A 20805-nucleotide genomic window follows, 5' to 3' on the forward strand; every position below is an offset into this window, starting at 1 on the left:
TGCATGTGCTTGGCGGCCGTGTGGGCGAGTGACACCACAACAAGACAGCAAGCCAGGAAGAAATGTTATGCTGAGGCCTCCTTTTGCAGCCTTTCTATGTGTAACATCAGCCAGCCTCCCCTTGCTTTATCTCATATATATATATATATATATATATATATATATATATATATATATATATATATATATATATATATATATATATATATATTTTGCGAGAGTCGGCACGTGGCAGCACAGGTCCAATGGGCACACACACATGTCACATGTTTCATACACAGACGTATTTGCACTGGATTACGTACATGCATGCACACAGTACGCGCTGGCTGCACAATGATGTCGACCCAACACACGGATGTAGATGTACTAGATGGTATGCTAGCAGGCATGTTGCAATATGAACATGTCACATCACTACTAAGCTCACCAAAATGATCTCTCTGTTAGCATTATTGACGTGGTACGATGGAATGTGCTCCAAAAGTATTTATACACACTCTGGAATCTTTAAACCAAGTCATTTTTTAAATAGGTAAAATGAATAGACACACAGTGTTAGAAAAGTTACTATTTTAATTAATTTTTTCAAATAATAATAAAATACTAATTTGTATTTTTTTAATAAAACAGTTTAAAAAATAAAACCCATTATATCCTCATATTATATACCCATATTAATTATGTTTGTGTTTATTCTATCAGCTGCATTGTTAGCCACCTCATATTTGCCCAATTTTACAACTTGGAATGCACAAAAAAGAAAAACATGTGTTCTTGTCTTACATAAGGATTGTGAATGATAGACGCAATTCCAAAAAAAGTGCAGTTCCCCTTTAAAGTCAGAAGATAAAAGAGCTGTCAGGTTACCTGAGTGTGCGTGCGTGCGTCTGTGTGTCTGTGCGTGTGTGTGTGTGTGTGTCACTGTCAACGCCCTCCTTCCATGTGCGCCCTTTAACTACCGCACTAAAGGCTGCGATCACGACCCAAGTAGCAAGAAGGAGATGAGACAGAAAAAGACAAAGTAAATGAGCAGGAGGTGACGATTAGTGATGTGGGAAGGAACACATCTTCTATCAGCGGGCGTCACAAACACACATATGTGGATCTAAAACACACGTATGTGGATCCAACACACTTACACAGATCTAAAACACACATACGTGGATCTAAAACACACATACACAGATCTAAAACTGACGTACACAGATCTAACACACATACACAGATCTAAAACACACGTATGTGGATCAAACACACGTACACAGATCTAAAACAAACGTATACAGATCTAAAACACAAGTATGTGGATCTAAAACACACATACACAGATCTAAAACACACATTCACAGATCAAACACATACACATATCTAAAACACACGTATGTGGATCTAACACACACGTACACAGATCTAAAACACACGTACACAGATCTAAAACACACATATGTGGATCTAACACACACGTACGAGGAACTAATACACGCGTACACAGATCTATAACACATGCGTGGATCTAAACACACGTACACGGATCTAAAACACATTTGTGGATCTAACACAAGTACTGTATGTGGATCTACACACACGTACACAGATCTAAAACACACATACATGGATCTAAAACACACGTACGTGGATCTAAAACACACATACGTGGATCAAACACACGTACACAGATCTAAAACAAACATATACAGATTTAAAACACACGTATGTGGATCTAAAACACACATACACAGATCTAAAACACACATACACAAATCTAAAACACACATATGTGGATCTAACACACGTATGAGGAACTAATACACGCGTACACAGATCTATAACACATGCGTGGATCTAAACACACGTACACGGATCTAAAACACATATGTGGATCCAACACAAGTACTGTATGTGGATCTACACACGTACACAGATCTAAAACACACATACATGGATCTAAAACACACGTACGTGGATCAAACACACGTACACAGATCTAAAACAAACATATACAGATCTAAAACACACGTATGTGGATCTAAAACACACATACACAGATCTAAAACACACATACACAGATCTAACACATACACAGATCTAAAACACACATACACAGATCTAACACACACATACACAGATCTAAAACACACGTACACAGATCTAAAACACACATGTGTGGATCTAACACACAAGTATGAGGGACTAATACACGCGTACACAGATCTATAACACATGCGTGGATCTAAACACACGCACACGGATCTAAAACACATTTGTGGATCTAACACAAGTACTGTATGTGGATCTACACACGTACACAGATCTAAAACACACATACATGGATCTAAAACACACGTACGTGGATCTAAAACACACATACGTGGATCAAACACACGTACACAGATCTAAAACAAACATATACATATGTAAAACACACGTATGTGGATCTAACACACACATACACAGATCTAAAACACACGTACACAGATCTAAAACACACATGTGTGGATCTAACACACACGTATGAGGGACTAATACACGCGTACACAGATCTATAACACATGCGTGGATTTAAACACACGCACACGGATCTAAAACACATCTGTGGATCTAACACAAGTACTGTATGTGGATCTACACACGTACACAGATCTAAAACACACATACATGGATCTAAAACATACGTACGTGGATCTAAAACACACGTACGTGGATCAAACACACGTACACAGATCTAAAACAAACATATACATATCTAAAACACACGTACGTGGATCTAAAACACACATACACAGATCTAAAACACACGTACACAGATTAAACACCTACACAGATCTAAAACACATGTATGTGGATCTAATACACACGTACACAGATCCAAAACACACGTACACAGATCTAAAACACATATATGTGGATCTAACACACACGTATGTGGCTCTAACACACACATATGAGGAACTAATACACGCGTACACAGATCTATAACACACATGCGTGGATCTAAACACACGTACACGGATCTAAAACACGTATGTGGATCTAACACAAGTATGTGGATCTACACACATGTACAGATCTAAAACACACATACATGGATCTAAAACACACGTACGTGGATCTAAAACACACGTACGTGGATCTAAAACACACATACGTGGATCTAACACACATAACGTTGTGTTGTTTGTGTATGATGTGAAACAAAGTTGTGTTGTTTGTGTATGATGTGAAACATAAAGTTGTGTTGTTTGTGTATGATGTGAAACATAAAGTTGTGTTGTTTGTGTATCATGTGAAACATAAAGTTGTGTTGTTTGTGTATGATAAGAAACAAAGTTGGGTTGTTTGTGTATGATAAGAAACAAAGTTGGGTTGTTTGTGTATGATAAGAAACAAAGTTGGGTTGTTTGTGTATGATAACAAACATAAAGTTGTGTTGTTTGTGTATGATAAGAAACAAAGTTGGGTTGTTTGTGTATGATAAGAAACATAAAGTTGTGTTGTTTGTGTATGATGTGAAACATAAAGTTGTGTTGTTTGTGTATGATGTGAAACATAAAGTTGTGTTGTTTGTGTATGATAAGAAACAAAGTTGGGTTGTTTGTATATGATAACAAACATAAAGTTGTGTTGTTTGTGTATGATAAGAAACATAAAGTTGGGTTGTTTGTGTATGATGTGAAACATAAAGTTGTGTTGTTTGTGTATGATGTGAAACATAAAGTTGTGTTGTTAGTGTATGATAAGAAACATAAAGTTGTGTTGTTTGTGTATGATAAGAAACATAAAGTTGGGTTGTTTGTGTATGATAAGAAACAAAGTTGGGTTGTTTGTCTATGATACGAAACATACAGTTGTGTTGTTTGTGTATGATGTGAAACAAAGTTGTGTTGTTTGTGTATGATATAACACGTAAAGTTGTGTTTGTGTATGATATGAAACATAAAGTTGTGTGTCCATGTTGCAAGTGTGCATGTGAGCGAGTGTGCAATGGGGTCACGTCAATTATTTATCTGCCGTGAATATTTGTTGTGTTTGCAGGAAATCAAGGTCATGTGGACTTGTGCTTCCTGTTGAAAGTGAAAGTGAAATATATGACAAATGATAGCAGCAAAATTATTTGCAAAACCTATATCTCAAGGCCACCTGCACAGTGGCTTTGTGGTTAGAGTGTCCGCCCTGAGATCGGTAGGTTGTGAGTTCAAACACCGGCCGAGTCATACCAAAGACTATAAAAATGGGACCCATTGCCTCCCTTCTTGACACTCTGCATCAAGGGTTGGATTTGGGGGTTAAATCAACAAATGATTCCCGGGCGCTGCCACCCCTGCTGCTCACTGCTCCCCTGTGGGGATGGGTCAAATGCAGAGGATAATTCCACCGCACTTAGTGTGTGTGTGTGACAATCATTGGCACTTTAACTTTTCACTTTTTATCAAAAACACACATACACAGATCTAAAACACACGTACACAGATCTAAAACATACATACACAGATCTAAAACACACGTAAGTGGATCCAAAACACACGTGCGTGGATCTAAAACACACGTACGTGGATCTAAAACACACGTACACATATCTAAAACACAAGTACACAGATCTAAAACACACGTACACAGATCTAAAACACATACACAGATTTAAAACACACGTACGTGTATCTAAAACACACGTACACAGCTCTAAAACACACGTACACGGATCTAAAACACACGTAAGTGGATCTAAAACACACATACACAGATCTAAAACACACATACACAGATCTAAAACACACTTACACAGATCTAAAACATACATACACAGATATAAAACACACGTAAGTGGATCTAAAACACACGTGCGTGGATCTAAAACACACGTACGTGGATCTAAAACACACGTACACATATCTAAAACACAAGTACACAGATCTAAAACACACGTACACAGATCTAAAACACACGTACACAGATCTAAAACACACGTACACAGATCTAAAACACACATACGTGTATCTAAAACACACGTACACAGCTCTAAAACACACGTACACGGATCTAAAACACACGTAAGTGGATCTAAAACACACATACACAGATCTAAAACACACATACACAGATCTAAAACACACTTACACAGATCTAAAACATACATACACAGATATAAAACACAAGTAAGGGGATCCAACACACACGTGTGTGGATCTAAAACACACGCATGTGGATCTAAAACACACGTACACATATCTAAAACACAAGTACACAGATCTAAAACACACATACACAGATCTAAAACACACATACACAGATCTAAAACACACGTACGTGGATCTAAAACACACATACACAGATCTAAAACACACGTACACAGATCTAAAACACACGTACACAGATCTAAAACACACGTACATGGATCTAAAACACACGTACACAGATCTAAAACACACGTATGTGGATCTAAAACACACATACACAGATCTAAAACACACGTACACAGATCTAAAACACACGTACGTGGATCTAAAACACACGTACACAGATCTAAAACACACATACACAGATCTAAAACACACGTACACAGATCTAAAACATACATACACAGATCCAAAACACACGTGCGTGGATCTAAAACACACGTACGTGGATCTAAAACACACGTACACATATCTAATACACAAGTACACAGATCTAAAACACACGTACACAGATCTAAAACACACATACACAGATCTAAAACACACATACACAGATCTAAAACACGTACGTGGATCTAAAACACACGTACACAGATCTAAAACACACGTACGTGGATCTAAAACACACGTACACAGATCTAAAACACACGTACACGGATCTAAAACACACGTAAGTGGATCTAAAACACACATACACAGATCTAAAACACACGTACACAGATCTAAAACATACATACACAGATCTAAAACACACGTAAGTGGATCCAAAACACACGTGCGTGGATCTAAAACACACGTACGTGGATCTAAAACACACGTACACATATTTAAAACACAAGTACACAGATCTAAAACACACGTACACAGATCTAAAACACACATACACAGATCTAAAACACACATACACAGATCTAAAACACACGTACGTGGATCTAAAACATACGTACACAGATCTAAAACACACGTACACTGATCTAAAACACACGTATGTGGATCTAAAACACACATACACAGATCTAAAACACACATACACAGATCTAAAACACACATACACAGATCTAAAACACACATACACAGATCTAAAACACACATACACAGATCTAAAACACACGTATGTGGATCTAAAACACACGTACACAGATCTAAAACACACATACACAGATCTAAAACACATACACAGATCTAAAACACACGTACGTGGATCTAAAACATACGTACACAGATCTAAAACACACGTACACTGATCTAAAACACACGTATGTGGATCTAAAACACACGTACACAGATCTAAAACACACATACACAGATCTAAAACACACATACACAGATCTAAAACACATACACAGATCTAAAACACGTACACAGATCTAAAACACACATACACAGATCTAAAACACATACACAGATCTAAAACACACATACACAGATCTAAATCACATGTACTGTACGTGGATCTAAAACATGTACACAGATCTAAAACACACGTACGTGGATCTAAAACACACGTACGTGGCTCTATAATATACCTGTAATGTGGTAATATGATATATAGTGTACATACAGTATAATATTATGATAGTGTATGTACAGTATGATCATATGATATATAGGTTACATACAGTATGATCATATATATAGTGTATGTACAGTATGATATGAAATATAGTGTATGCCCATTATGATCATATGATATACTGTAGTGCATGTACAGTATGATATGATATATATAGTGTATGTACAGTTTGATAATATGATATATAGTGTATGTACAGTATTACCACATAATATATAGTGTATGTACAGTATGATCATATGATATACAGTATATGTACAGCATGATAATATGATATATAGTGTATGCACAGCATGATACAATGATAATATTGTATGTACAGTATGATAATTAGCTGTGTTTATGATAAATGCGCCTACACAAGAAGAGCTGAAGGCTAATGCAGGCAGATGATGACATAACAACATTACACACTGCCATCTGCATCTTCAAGCATTGACAAACCTGTGTGTGTGTGTGTGTGTGTGTGTGTGTGTGTGTGTGTGTGTGTGTGTGTGTGTGTGTGTGTGTGTGTGTGTGTGTGTGTGTGTGTGTGTGTGTGTGTGTGTGTGTGTGTGTGTGTGTGTGTGTGTGTGTGTGTGTGTGTGTGTGTGTGTGTGTGACTGCACATACTGTATATTTCCACAAACACACCCTGGCAGCATCCCAAGGCAGATCGGCCCCTCACTGAGCGTATGTTTTATGGATCAGCACCTGTGGAGGCGGATTAGTGGATGAATTATCCATCAGTGACCTTAAGATGATATCTGTACTGTAAAAGTCAGCATTCATTCACTGGATGTCATCATTCATCATTGCACCTCGTTACGCAAAAAGTTCTAATTCAACAAGTTCATTAGAGATTAGTTTTTATTTCCTATGCCCATGATTAGTGGTCAAGGAGGCCGATAACTGATATTTGTGTGTCAACATTTTGGACCGTCAGCAATAACAAACATTAGACCTATCACACATTCAGCAACATCATTTTCTAATTGTATAACTGCTATGAATAGTAGGGCTGAGTAAAATTAATTCAGTTGATGCAATTTGGTGTACTTTAGTATTTTTTTAATTGTTTGTTCTCGCTTTTTAGTAAATATATGTATACACACTGAACAACAATATAAACACAACACTTTTGTTTTGCTCCCATTTTTTAAATCTGTGTTAGTGAGCATTTCTTCTTTACCAAGGAAATCCCTCCCACCTGACAGGTGTGGCATATCAAGATGCTGATTAAACCGTAGGATTGTTGCACAGGTGTGCCTTAGGCCAGTGTTTTTCAACCACTGTGCCGCGGCACACTAGTGTGCAGTGAGATACCGTCTGGTGTGCCGTGGGAGATTATCTAATTTCACCTATTTGGGTTAAAAATATTTTTTGCAAACCAGTAATTATAGTCTGCAAATGATGTGCTGTTGTTGAGTGGTCGGTGCTGTCTAGAGCTCGGCAGAGTAACGGTGTAATACTCTTCCATATCAGTAGGTGGCAGCCGGTAGCTAATTGCTTTGTAGATGTCGGAAACAGCGGGAGCCAGCAAGCAGGTAAAAAGGTAACTAATGCTTAAACCAAAAATTTAAAAAAGATGAGTGCCCCCAAGAAAAGGCATTAAAGCTTAGGGAAGGCTATGCAGAACGAAACTAAAACTGAACTGGCTACAAAGTAAACAAAAACAGAATGCTGGACGACAGCAAAGACTTACTGTGGAGCAAAGACAGCGTCCACAATGTACATCTGAACATGACATGACAATCAACAATGGAGGATAAAAACATAAAGAAGGATAAAAACAACTAAAATATTCTTGATTGCTAAAACAAAGCAGGTGTGGGGAATAGCGGTCAAGGAAGACATGAAACTGCTAGAGGAAAATACCAAATAAAGAGAAAAAGCCACCAAAATAAGAGCGCAAGACAAGAACTAAAACACTACACACAGGAAAACAGCAAAAAACTCAAAATAAGTCACGACGTGATGTGACAGGTGGTGACAGTACACCTACTTTGAGACAAGAGCTATAGAGATGCATGGTTGGTTATGGTTTAAAGTCCATCCATCCATTTTCTACCGCTTGTTCCTTTCAGGGTTGCGGGGGGTGCTGGTGCCTATCTCAGCTGCATTCGGGCGGAAGGCGGGGTACACCCTGGACAAGTCGCCACCTCATCACAGGGCCAACACAGATAGACGGACAACATTCACACTCACATTCACACACTAGGGCCAATTTAGTGTTGCCAACCAACCTATCCCCAGGTGCATGTCTTGTGAAGTGGGAGGAAGCTGGAGTACCCGGAGGGAACCCACGCAGTCACGGGGAGAACATGCAAACTCCACACAGAAAGATCCCGAGCGCAGGATCGAACCTTCGTATTGTGAGGCAGACGCACTAACCCCTCTGCCACCATGCTGCCTGGTTTAAAGTCATATCCAACAATTGCGACAACAAGTCTTTATTGTCAATATTGGCTACTGAGTTTCATTTTTTAATGATTTCTGCAGGTGGTGTGCCTCCGCATTTTTTCATTGAAAAAAATGTGCCTTGGTTCAAAAAAAGGTTGAAAAACACTGCCTTAGGCTGCCCACAATAAAAGGCCACTCTAAAATGTGCAGTTTTATCACACAGCACAATGCCACAGGTGTTGCAAGTTCTGAGGGAGCGTGCAGTCGGCATGCTGACTGCAGGAATGTCAACCAGAGCTGTTGCCCGCGAGTTCAATGTTCATTTCTCTACCATAAGCCATCTACAAATGCCTTTCAGAGAATGTGGCAGTACATCCAGCCGTCCTCACCTGTGAGGTGGGATGGATTACCTTGGCTAACACAGATTTGGACAGATTTGTCAACAATATTTAAGAGGAATAGGTATTTTGTGTGTATCGTCAAAGTTTTAGATCTTTGACTTTAAAGGCCTACTGAAATAAAACATTTCTATTCAAACGGGAATAGCAGATCCATTCTATGTGTCATACTTGATCATTTCGCGATATTGCCATATTTTTGCTGAAAGGATTTAGTATAGAACAACGACGATAAAGTTAGCAACTTTTGGTATCTGATAAAAACAACCCTTGCCCCTACCGGAAGTAGCGTGACGTCACAGGAGGAAGGATTCCTCACAATTCCCCGTTGTTTACAATGGAGCGAGAGAGATTCGGACCGAGAAAGCGACGATTACCCCATTAATTTGAGCGAGGATGAACGATTTGTGGATGAGGAACGTTAGAGTGCTACAATGCAGTGAAAGACATATCTTTTTTCGCTCTGACCGTAACTTAGGTACAAGCTGGCTCATTGGATTCCACACTCTCTCCTTTTTCTATTGTGGATCACGGATTTGTATTTTAAACCACCTCGGATACTATATCCTCTTGAAAATGAGAGTCGAGAAGGCGAAATGGACATTCACAGTGACTTTTATCTCCACGACAATACATCGACGAAACACTTTAGGTACATAGCTAACGTGATAGCATCAGGCTAAAATGCAGATGGAAACAAAATTTAAAAAAACCCTGACTGGAAGGATAGACAGAAAATCAACAATACTATTAAACCATGAACATGTAAATACACGGTTAATAATTTTCAGCTTGGCGAAGCTAAAAAAATAGAAGCTAACTTAGCTGCGGCGGCGGGCGTTGTAGCTTTCGACGACACCCTGGCCGCCATCAGAGTCGGCAAGAAACATATATTTCCCCTAAGTTACGTACGTGACATGCACATATCGACACGAACGTACGGGCAAGCGATCAAATGTTTGGAACCCAAAGCTGTACTCACCGTAGTGCGTCTGCTATCCAGCTCAAACACAACACAACCTCATGGTGTTGGTGTAGTCTGCCGCTAATACACCGATCCCACCTACAACTTTCTTATTTGCAGTCTCTATTGTTCATTAAACAAATTGCAAAAGATTCACCAACACAGATGTCCAGAATACTGTGGAATTTTGTCGAAGAAAACAGAGCTTTGTGTATTGTGTCCAATAGGGTTCAAACACTTCCGTTGACCTCGCGACGTCACGCGCATACATCATCCTCCAAAGGTGTTTTGAACCGGAAGTTCCCCGGGAAATTTAAAATTGCACTTCATAAGTTAACCCGGCCATATTGGCATGTGTTGCAATGTTAAGATTTCATCATTGATATATAAACTATCAGACTGCGTGGTCGGTAGTAGTGGCTTTCAGTAGGCCTTTAACTTGTGAAAAATGGGAGCAAAATAAAAAGTGTCACACTTTTATTTTGGTTCAGTGTAATACATCTGCTACAAAGGGACAAGCGGTAGAAAATGAATGGACGGATGGATGAAAAAGACGCCTTTCATTACGCATTTTCTTCAAGATTGTGGATGTGTGCTGCTGGTTCAACACCTGGCACACAGGTACAGGCATGACCATGTGAGTGTGCAGTAAATGAGTGTCTCCATGGTGACGACCCATATAGTACACGCAAAATCATCATTCAAGTAAGACGGTCTGCACTACTTTTCAATTGCACACACAATCTTAGTAGATCACATGCACACTCATAGTACACACTAGGGCTGCAACAACTAATCGATTAAAATCGATTATTAAAATAGTTGCCGATTAATTTAGTCATCGATTTGTTGGATCTATGCTATGCGCATGCGCAGAGTTTTTTTTTATTTTAAATAATTATTATTATTATTTATTTATTTTTATAAACCTTTATTTATAAACTGCAACATGTACAAACAGCTGAGAAACAATAATCAAAATAAGTATGGTGCCAGTATGCTGTTTTTTTCCAATAAAATACTGGATAGGATAGAAATGTAGTTTGTCTCTTTTATCCGATTATTAATCGATTAATCGAAGTAATAATCGACAGATTAATCGATTATCAAATGAATCGTTAGTTGCAGCCCTAGTACACACTATTTTATTGTTTGCACACGCTGTTTGGATCTCAGTAAATCAGACCCATAATGTTTTATGTGGCGCTAATGTTGTGTTTAATTTATCATCAAAAATCATCAAACACTTTTACTAGGTGTGTCTAGATGAGAATCAACATTTTGTTTCTAAATATGGAACATCTCCTATGAAAATTGGTCAAAATAAGACATTTCTCTACATCACAATAACTCTTCTACTCCATTGTATACCATTTTATAACACTATGTAAGGTTTCCTCCTGAAATATTGTCAACATTAAAAAAATAAAAATAAAAAAAATTTCTGGGCTCCTTCACGTAGATTATAGTTGAGACATTTTTCAAGATGGCTGACAACATTTCTTTCTGGATGTTACAGAAAGTATGAGAATGTGTGAGCTGCTGCCTGCTCTTCCTTACTTATATAATCCAATCATATTTGTCAACATATTTACACAACGTTTGCATTTTTGTCTGAAATATATTTTCTGTCGTCTTCATGTATATCCATCTCTGTCGCGTTATTTGATCGATCATGAAACTCGTGGCGCTCCTTTAACATCTTAAGGCCCAAGTTGTTTGTTTACATACTTTTTTAATTTCTCTTTGCTATTTGGGCTTATTGGACCCTAATTAGAATAAAAACTAAGAATCATCTTTTGATATGATGTACTTAGTCCATAAGTACACAAACATGTACTTCATGTTTAGTGACATGCTAATTCTTATTTTTACACTTTTTTTTCCAAATTCCATTGTATGTTATACTCTTCTGACACCACCAGATGGCAGTATAAGTGTCTACATAAGCGGCCATAAGACCCCTAATTCAGTAGTGTACACACTTTTGGAAATAAGAGCTAAAAGGTGCTGTCCACGCATGTGGCCACTAAGCCTTTAGAGCAGTGGTGTCCAAACTTTTTCCACTGAGGGCCGCACACGGAAAAATTAAAGCACGCGGAGGCCATTTTGATATTTTTCATTTTTAAACCATAACAAAATATATAGATTTTTTTTTTTTAACATTTAGGGCTACTGGGGCCCGTAAAGGGTCTCAGTCATTAAAATTTTAAAAACAAGTCAAATTATTATTGCCTATTATTATATATGCCTTTTCTGTCAAAGACAACTTTGTTTTTTATAGTAAAACTGAAATATGCAGTATTTCCCCCACCGCCCAAAACATTCAGAAAGCAATGTTTGATGTGAAGTAATTGGAGCCCTGAAAAGATCAAAAATGCATGACACCATTGATTTTATTTTCATTATTATTTTTGATTAATCACAGTGAAAAGATAAATAAAATCCCACTAAATATCTTTGGGATCCAAAAGGTACCCCACTCATAAAGTGATAATTTTGTATTATTACTTGTTTTACTTTCAACACTTAAGTTACGAGATCAACTTCAGATATATCTGTCGATTTTACGTTTGAGCTATTATTTTGTTTGTTTTATGCTCTTTTGTCAAAGAAAACTTGGATGTTTTTATATGGCAACCACACAATATATGCAATATTTTTTCACATAAAACATTTTAATGTGAAATATTTGAAGTAATTGGAGCCTTGAAGATGACAATAATTCATTATTATTGATTTTTTTTGTTTTTTTTTTAGCAATGGCAAGAAAAGGAACATAAAGATAGACAAAAGAAATAAAACAGCCTGCATGGCAGCTTTGTGTTAACATTGCAACATTTTCTACAAACCCCGTTTCCATATGAGTTGGGAAATTGTGTTAGATGTAATTATAAACGGAATACAATGATTTGCGAATCCTTTTCAACCCATATTCAATTGAATGCACTACAAAGACAAGATATTTGATGTTCAAACTGATAAACTTTTTTTTTTTTTTTTCAAATAATAATTAACTTAGAATTTCATGGCTGCAACACGTGCCAAAGTAGTTGGGAAAGAGCATGTTCACCACTGTGTTACATGGCCTTTCCTTTTAACAACACTCAGTAAACGTTTGGGAACTGAGGAGACACATTTTTTAAGCTTCTCAGGTGGAATTCTTTCCCATTCTTGCTTGATGTACAGCTTAAGTTGTTCAACAGTCCGGGGGTCTCCGTTGTGGTATTTTAGGGTTCATAATGTGCCACACATTTTCAATGGGAGAGAAGTCTGGACTACAGGCAGGCCAGTCTAGTACCCGCACTCTTTTACTATGAAGCCACGTTGATGTAACACGTGGCTTGGCATTGTCTTGCTGAAATAAGCAGGGGCGTCCATGGTAACGTTGCTTGGATGGCAACATATGTTGCTCCAAAAGCTGTATGTACCGTTCAGCATTAATGGCGCCTTCACAGATGTGTAAGTTACCCATGTCTTGGGCACTAATACACCCCCATACCATCACAAATGTTGGCTTTTACACTTTGCGCCTATAACAATCCGGATGGTTCTTTTCCTCTTTGGTCCGGAGGACACGACGTCCACAGTTTCCAAAAACAATTTGAAATGTGGACTCGTCAGACCACAGAACACTTTTCCACTTTGTTTCAGTCCATCTTAGATGAGCTCAGGCCCAGCGAAGCCGACGGCGTTTCTGGGTGTTGTTGATAAACGGTTTTCGCCTTGCATAGGAGAGTTTTAACTTGCACTTACAGATGTAGCGACCAACTGTAGTTACTGACAGTGGGTTTTTGAAGTGTTCCTGAGCCCATGTGGTGATATCCTTTACACACTGATGTCGCTTGTTGATGCAGTACAGCCTGAGGGATCCAAAGTCACGGGCTTAGCTGCTTACGTGCAGTGATTTCTCCAGATTCTCTGAACCCTTTGATGATATTACGGACCGTAGATGGTGAAATCCCTAAATTCCTTGCAATAGCTGGTTGAGAAAAGTTTTTCTTAAACTGTTCAACAATTTGCTCACGAATTTGTTGTCAAAGTGGTGACCCTCGCCCCATCCTTGTTTGGGAATGACTGAGCATTTCATGGAATCTACTTTTATACCCAATCATGGCACCCACCTGTTCCCAATTTGCCTGTTCACCTGTGGGATGTTCCAAATAAGTGTTTGATGAGCATTCCTCAACTTTATCAGTAATTTTTGCCACCTTTCCCAACTTCTTTGTCATGTGTTGCTGGCATCAAATTCTAAAGTTCATGATTATTATATATACAAAAAAAATGTTTATCAGTCTGAACATCAAATATGTTGTCTTTGTAGTGCATTCAATTGAATATGGGTTGAAAAGGATTTGCAAATCATTGTATTCCATTTATATTTACATCTAACACAATTTCCCAACTCATATGGAAACGGGGTTTGTAGTTAGATTTCACTTCATTCCACTTTTTTTTATGTTCTTTTGATTTTTGCAATGGCATTTCCAGAATGTGTGGCGGGCCGCTAAACAATTAGCTGCGGGCCGCAAATGGCCCCCGGGCCGCACTTTGGACACCCCTGCTTTAGAGTTAATGAGCCCACGCTCCGAGTGTTGCGGGTGGAGGTTTATCGAGCGACGCCATGGCTGCAGTAGCCAAAACACACAAAACAGGACCGGGAGATGCCAGGAAATAAGGACAAAAACTGGACTTCCTGGCAAAAATGTAAAGATTTGAGAGGCAAGAAGAACTCAAATAAATGTCGGACATTGAAACTTATTTGGGCAGAATCATTGACAATAAGAGTCATTGTTATTCCTAAAAATGGGCTTCAGCAAAAAGAGAACTTTTATCAAGCAGGACAAACGTGCTGGTGAATGAGCAGTGCTTATCATTGATCTACTTCACTAATTATTATTATTTTTAAACATTTATTGATTTTCAGACACGTACGAACGACATGAATTGTCCAACAAACATCAAATAATGTTTTTTTTTTCTTCCTAACAATTTAAATAATAATAATAAATAAAGTAAGAAATCACAACCTAAAACCACATACATTCCCCAATGGCCTTAGAGAGATATAGCCACCCACAGGCACACAGAAGGCTCATCAACCACCCACATTTCAATTGTGACTCAATAAGGGTTCCTTTGGAGATCCGTTTCTCCTACATTTCACCCCACTAATTATTACTTTGAATACTAAATACTGCTATCACACAGTATGTGTATGTACTTTGAATACTAAATACTGCTATCACACAGTATGTGTATGAACATTTGAATAGTAAATACTGCTATCACACAGTATATGTATGTACATGTCAATACTAAATACTGCTATCACACAGTATATGTATGTACATTTCAATACTAAATACTGCTATCACACAGAATGTGTATGTACATTTCAATACTAAATACTGCTATCACACAGTATGTGTATGTACATTTGAATAGTAATTACTGCTATCACACAGTATGTGTATGTACATTTGAATAGTAAATACTGCTATCACACAGTATGTGTATGTACATTTGAATACTAAATACTGCTATCACACAGTATGTGTATGTACATTTAAAAAGTAAATACTGCTATCACACAGTATGTGTATGTACATTTGAATACTAAATACTGCTATCACACGATATGTGTATGTACATTTGAATACTAAATACTGCTATCACACAGGATGTGTATGTACATTTGAATACTAAATACTGCAATCACACAGTTTGTATATGTACTGTATCTGCTCATGTATTTCTGTTGTAAAAGAGCCGATACTAATAAAAAAAAAGGCTGAAACCTCAAAATGCCGATAACCATCAGACGGGGGCGTGGCAGTGCTGTGTCTCGCCGTCAGCACTGCTATGCCCCCGTCTGATGGTGCTCTGTCCTCAGCACCATGGACAGAGGCGGTGACTTTTGCTACTGCAGGCAGCGCTGGCTACATCTCCCTCCACAGTTTGTAAATCTTGTTATCCCTTAGCAATACTGCTACATGATGCTTAGTGTTTGACTAAAGCTGCATCTGTTTGGTTTCTAAAACTTGTAGATTATCCTCCTTATATTCAGGTTCAAAAATAGAAGTTTCTAGATCATCATTTATCCCAAAGTAGTCTTTGTTGTCTCTCATCAAGTCTGCCATGATTAGTAGTCTTGTTGTTGTTAAAGGGAAAGTGAACGTTGTGATGCGTCTGTGAAATGAATACACTTTAAAATGATCAAAATATGTAAATATTACATGTTGTTATGAATGTTACTACGTGACATATATAATTACAGCGTGTGTATAAAAACTGGATGGAGGTTTTTGGATGTTTTATTAGAGCGTTTTCCTGTTACCTATATTGTTAGCTGACTCTTGCTAGTGTTTGTTTAGGGGTTGGAATACATAAAAAAAGAAAAACAAATGTTAAGGATTGTAAATGACAGGCACAATTCCAAGGCCACCCCACAGCAGTGTGTGACCAGCATAAGGAGAGGAAAGGGTAGACAATTACAACATATTTTTTTGTGCTAAATGACTTCCTGTAGACGTAGGAATGATCACATAAAGCGTACGGATCTACAGTCAACTACATGCCTACTGAGACGCTGGCGACTGAACAGATGGAGGACCAGAGGCTAAATGAGTGTTTAGGAGGAGAGGGATGCCCCCAGCATGGTTGGCAACACTCACCTTTAATGTTTCATGTGTTCTTAGTGGCAACACTTACCTTGGTGTGTGACCACGAAGAACACATAAAACCAATCTTGGATGCATCCTTCTAGATTTATATAGATTATTATATATAGATTTATACAAACAACCATCCTTCTAGATTTATATAGATTATTATATATAGATTTATACAAACAACCATCTAGATTTATATATATTATTATATATAGATTCATACAAAGAACCATCCTTCTAGATGTATATATATTATTATATATAGATTTATACAAACAACCATCCTTCTAGACTTATATAGATTATTATATATAGATTTATACAAACAACATCTAGATTTATATAGATTATTATATATAGATTTATACAAACAACCATCCTTCTAGATGTATATATATTATATATAGATTTATACAAACAACCATCCATCTACATTTATATAGATTATAAAATATAGATTCATACAAACAACCATCCTTCTAGATTTATATAGATTATTATATATAGAATTATACAAACAACCATCCTTTCAGATTTATATAGATTATTATATATAGATTTATACAAACAACCATCCTTCTAGATTTATAAATTATTATATATAGATTGTGATGTCACAAATTGAAATGTTGTCAGTTTGACAATTGTCCTGAAAGATTTAGTTGTGAAAGAATGGAACCCAGACCTTCCCCCATGACTTCATGATGTTTCTAGTTACTGTACTTCTGGTGTGACATAATAATCCTTCATGGGTTGCTCTTGCTTCTCCTGAGTGGTATAACGTTTTCCAAGGTGTTATCCCCAAAGCAGCCATGGTCTCTCGCTCTCTCTCTTTCCTCAACACTTCCTTCATCCTCCCTGACTGCTCCAGTAGCTTCTGTCGTCAAGGCAGCGTCTTAAAGTCTCATCTCTTACTTACGTAACACATTTGAAGACACAAGTCGTGTTGAGTCCACTTTTGGCGTCACTAATGTGTTGCCTAGCAACATACTCCACGTCAGGGGAGTCCACACGTTCGGACTTCGGGGTTGCACTGGGCAAACATTTTTTTGAAATGGCCGACTGCATGTAAAGCAGGGGTGCTCATTACGTCGATCGCGATCTACCGGTCGATCACGGAGGGTGTGTCAGTCGATCGCCAGCCAGGCATTAAAAAAATAGTCCTAAAAATGAGCGAGCATAAATCTTCACTATGACGTCACTTTCGTCACTTGATTGACATTCACGGCACCCGAGGGTCTTCTGAGATGACGCTGGCTGCTGCCAGCTCATTATTAAGAAGAATGTACAGACAGGAAGGCGAGAAACACTTTTTATTTCAACAGACTCTGGCGCCGTACCTGTCGTCAAAACTCCAAAGACCGACTGCACAGTTCCTGCCTTCACAATAAAAGCTCTGCTTCTTCCTGCCTGCGCTAAGAGTCTCCGAAAGCTGGTGTGCACAAGCTAGCAAGCTACGGAGTTTGCCGCCAATGTATTTCTTGTAAAGTGTATACAGAGGAGTATGGAAGCTGGACAAATAAGATGCCAAAAACCAACCACTTTCATGTGGTATTGGACAGAAAGGAGGACTTTTTTTCTACTCCATTTGAAAATGCGGACGTTATCAACACCACTGTCTGATTCCAATCAAAGCAAGTCATCAGAATCAGGTAATACACCAACTTATATTCTTGTCTTCATGAAAGAAAGGAATCTATATGTGTTAAACATGCTTGCATTATCTTTAAACACCTTTAACTTGTTAACAATATTAACTATATGTGTTAAACATGCTTGCATTATCTTTAAACACCTTTAACTTGTTAACAATATTAACTATATGTATTAAACATTCTTGTATTATCATTAAACACCTTTAATTTATTAAAAATATTAACTATATGTGTTAAACATGCTTGCATTATCATTAAACACCTTTAACTTGTTAACAAAAACATATATTTCATAAATAAGTCAATATAAATTATATATTTGAATGAGGTAGATCCCCGCGACTTGATCAATTGAAAAGTAGCTCGCCTGCAGAAAAAGTGTGAGCACCCCTGATGTAAAGTAACACGCTCACATACATACTGTATATACTGTATATGTATGTATGTGTATATATGCATATACATATATATATATATATATATATATATATATATGTATGTATGTGTATATACGTATATATACATGTATATATGTATATATATATATATATATATATATATATATATATATATATATATATATATATATATATATATATATATATATATATATATATATATACACCCATACATACATGTACACATACATGTATGTATGGGTTTTGTTTATATACACATACGTATACAGTCGTGGTCAAAAGTTTATATTGCTTGGTATTGTGGCCAAACAGCTCCATTTTTGTTTCATCTGACATCACATGGACAAAGATAAGACCTTCTGGAGGAAAGTTCTGTGGTCAGATGAAACACAAATTGAGCTATATTGAGCAATATGTTTGGAGGAGAAAAAGTGAGGCCTTTAATCCCAGGAACACCAGCCTACCGTCAAGCATGGTGGTGGTAGTATTATGCTCTCGGCCTGTTTTGCTGCCAGTGGAACGGGTGCTTTACAGAGAGTAAATGGGACAATGAAAAAGGAGGATTATCTCCAAATTCTTCAGGACAAGCTAAAATCATTAGCCCAGAGGTTGGGTCTTGGGCGCAGTTGGGTGTTCCAACAGGACAATGACCCCAAACACACATCAAAAGTGGTAAAGGAATGGCTAAATCAGGCTAGAATTAAGGTTTTAGAATGGCCTTCCCAAAGTCCTGACTTAAATGTGTGGACAATGCTGAAGAAACAAGTCCATGTCAGAAAACCAACACATTTCGCTGAACTGCACCAATTTTGTCAAGAGGAGTGGTCAAAAATTCAACCAGAAGCTTTCCAGAAGCTTGTGGATGGCTACCAAAAGCGCCTTATTGCAGTGAAACTTGCCAAGGGACTTGTAACCAAATATTAACATTGCTGTATGTATACTTTTGACCCAGCAGATTTGGTCACATTTTCAGTAGACTCATAATAAATTCATAAAAGAACCAAACTTCATGAATGTGTTTTGTGACCAAGAAGTTTTTATGTGCTCCAATCACTATATCACAAAAAAATAAGAGTTGTAGAAATTATTGGAAACTCAAGACAGCCATGACATCATGTTCTTTACAAGTGTATGTCAACTTTTGACCACGACTGTATATACATACACATACAGTACATACATACACCCATACATGTATGTATGGGTTTTGTCTATATACACATACATATATATTTACACATACACAGACGCATACATCCATACATATACTGTACATATACACACACATGCCTATACATATATATGTATTAAATCAATATAAAATATATACAAATATAATATAGATATACAAATATAATATATTTACACACATGGATTACATACAAACATATGTATATATAATATGTTGTAGCGGTTGCTTTAAGGACATAATTCACCACACCTGTTTACTTGACTTTGTCGTCATTATTCACTGCCATTGTTCTATAGTGCACATAACAATGTTGTTCTTGTTTACCATTCATGTATGCAGTTAAGAGTGAGTAATTCAGTGCGGCCCCCAAGAGT

The 20805-nt window shown here is 37.4% G+C and overlaps 2 protein-coding genes across 5 annotated transcripts in view; one reads left to right on the forward strand and one right to left on the reverse strand.

Moving 5' to 3' along the window:
* LOC133656145 (liver-expressed antimicrobial peptide 2) overlaps positions 1–20805 on the reverse strand; it is a 128479-nt gene that overhangs the window by 37900 nt on the left and 69774 nt on the right. For all 4 annotated transcript variants that reach the window (XM_062057029.1, XM_062057030.1, XM_062057028.1 and 1 more), the window contains one exon: positions 7360–7440. The gene's annotated coding sequence lies outside the window, so the exon portion shown is untranslated. The remainder of the gene's footprint in view (positions 1–7359; positions 7441–20805) is intronic.
* The window catches only part of LOC133656421 (RIMS-binding protein 2-like), a 106341-nt gene continuing 95026 nt past the window's right edge, over positions 9491–20805 (forward strand). Inside the window, exon 1 of the mRNA XM_062057501.1 lies at positions 9491–9525. Coding sequence (XP_061913485.1) covers positions 9491–9525 — 35 coding nt within the window. The remainder of the gene's footprint in view (positions 9526–20805) is intronic.

Source organism: Entelurus aequoreus, linkage group LG08 (assembly GCF_033978785.1).
Source record: "Entelurus aequoreus isolate RoL-2023_Sb linkage group LG08, RoL_Eaeq_v1.1, whole genome shotgun sequence".
In the NCBI taxonomy this organism is placed as follows: Eukaryota; Metazoa; Chordata; class Actinopteri; order Syngnathiformes; family Syngnathidae; genus Entelurus; species Entelurus aequoreus.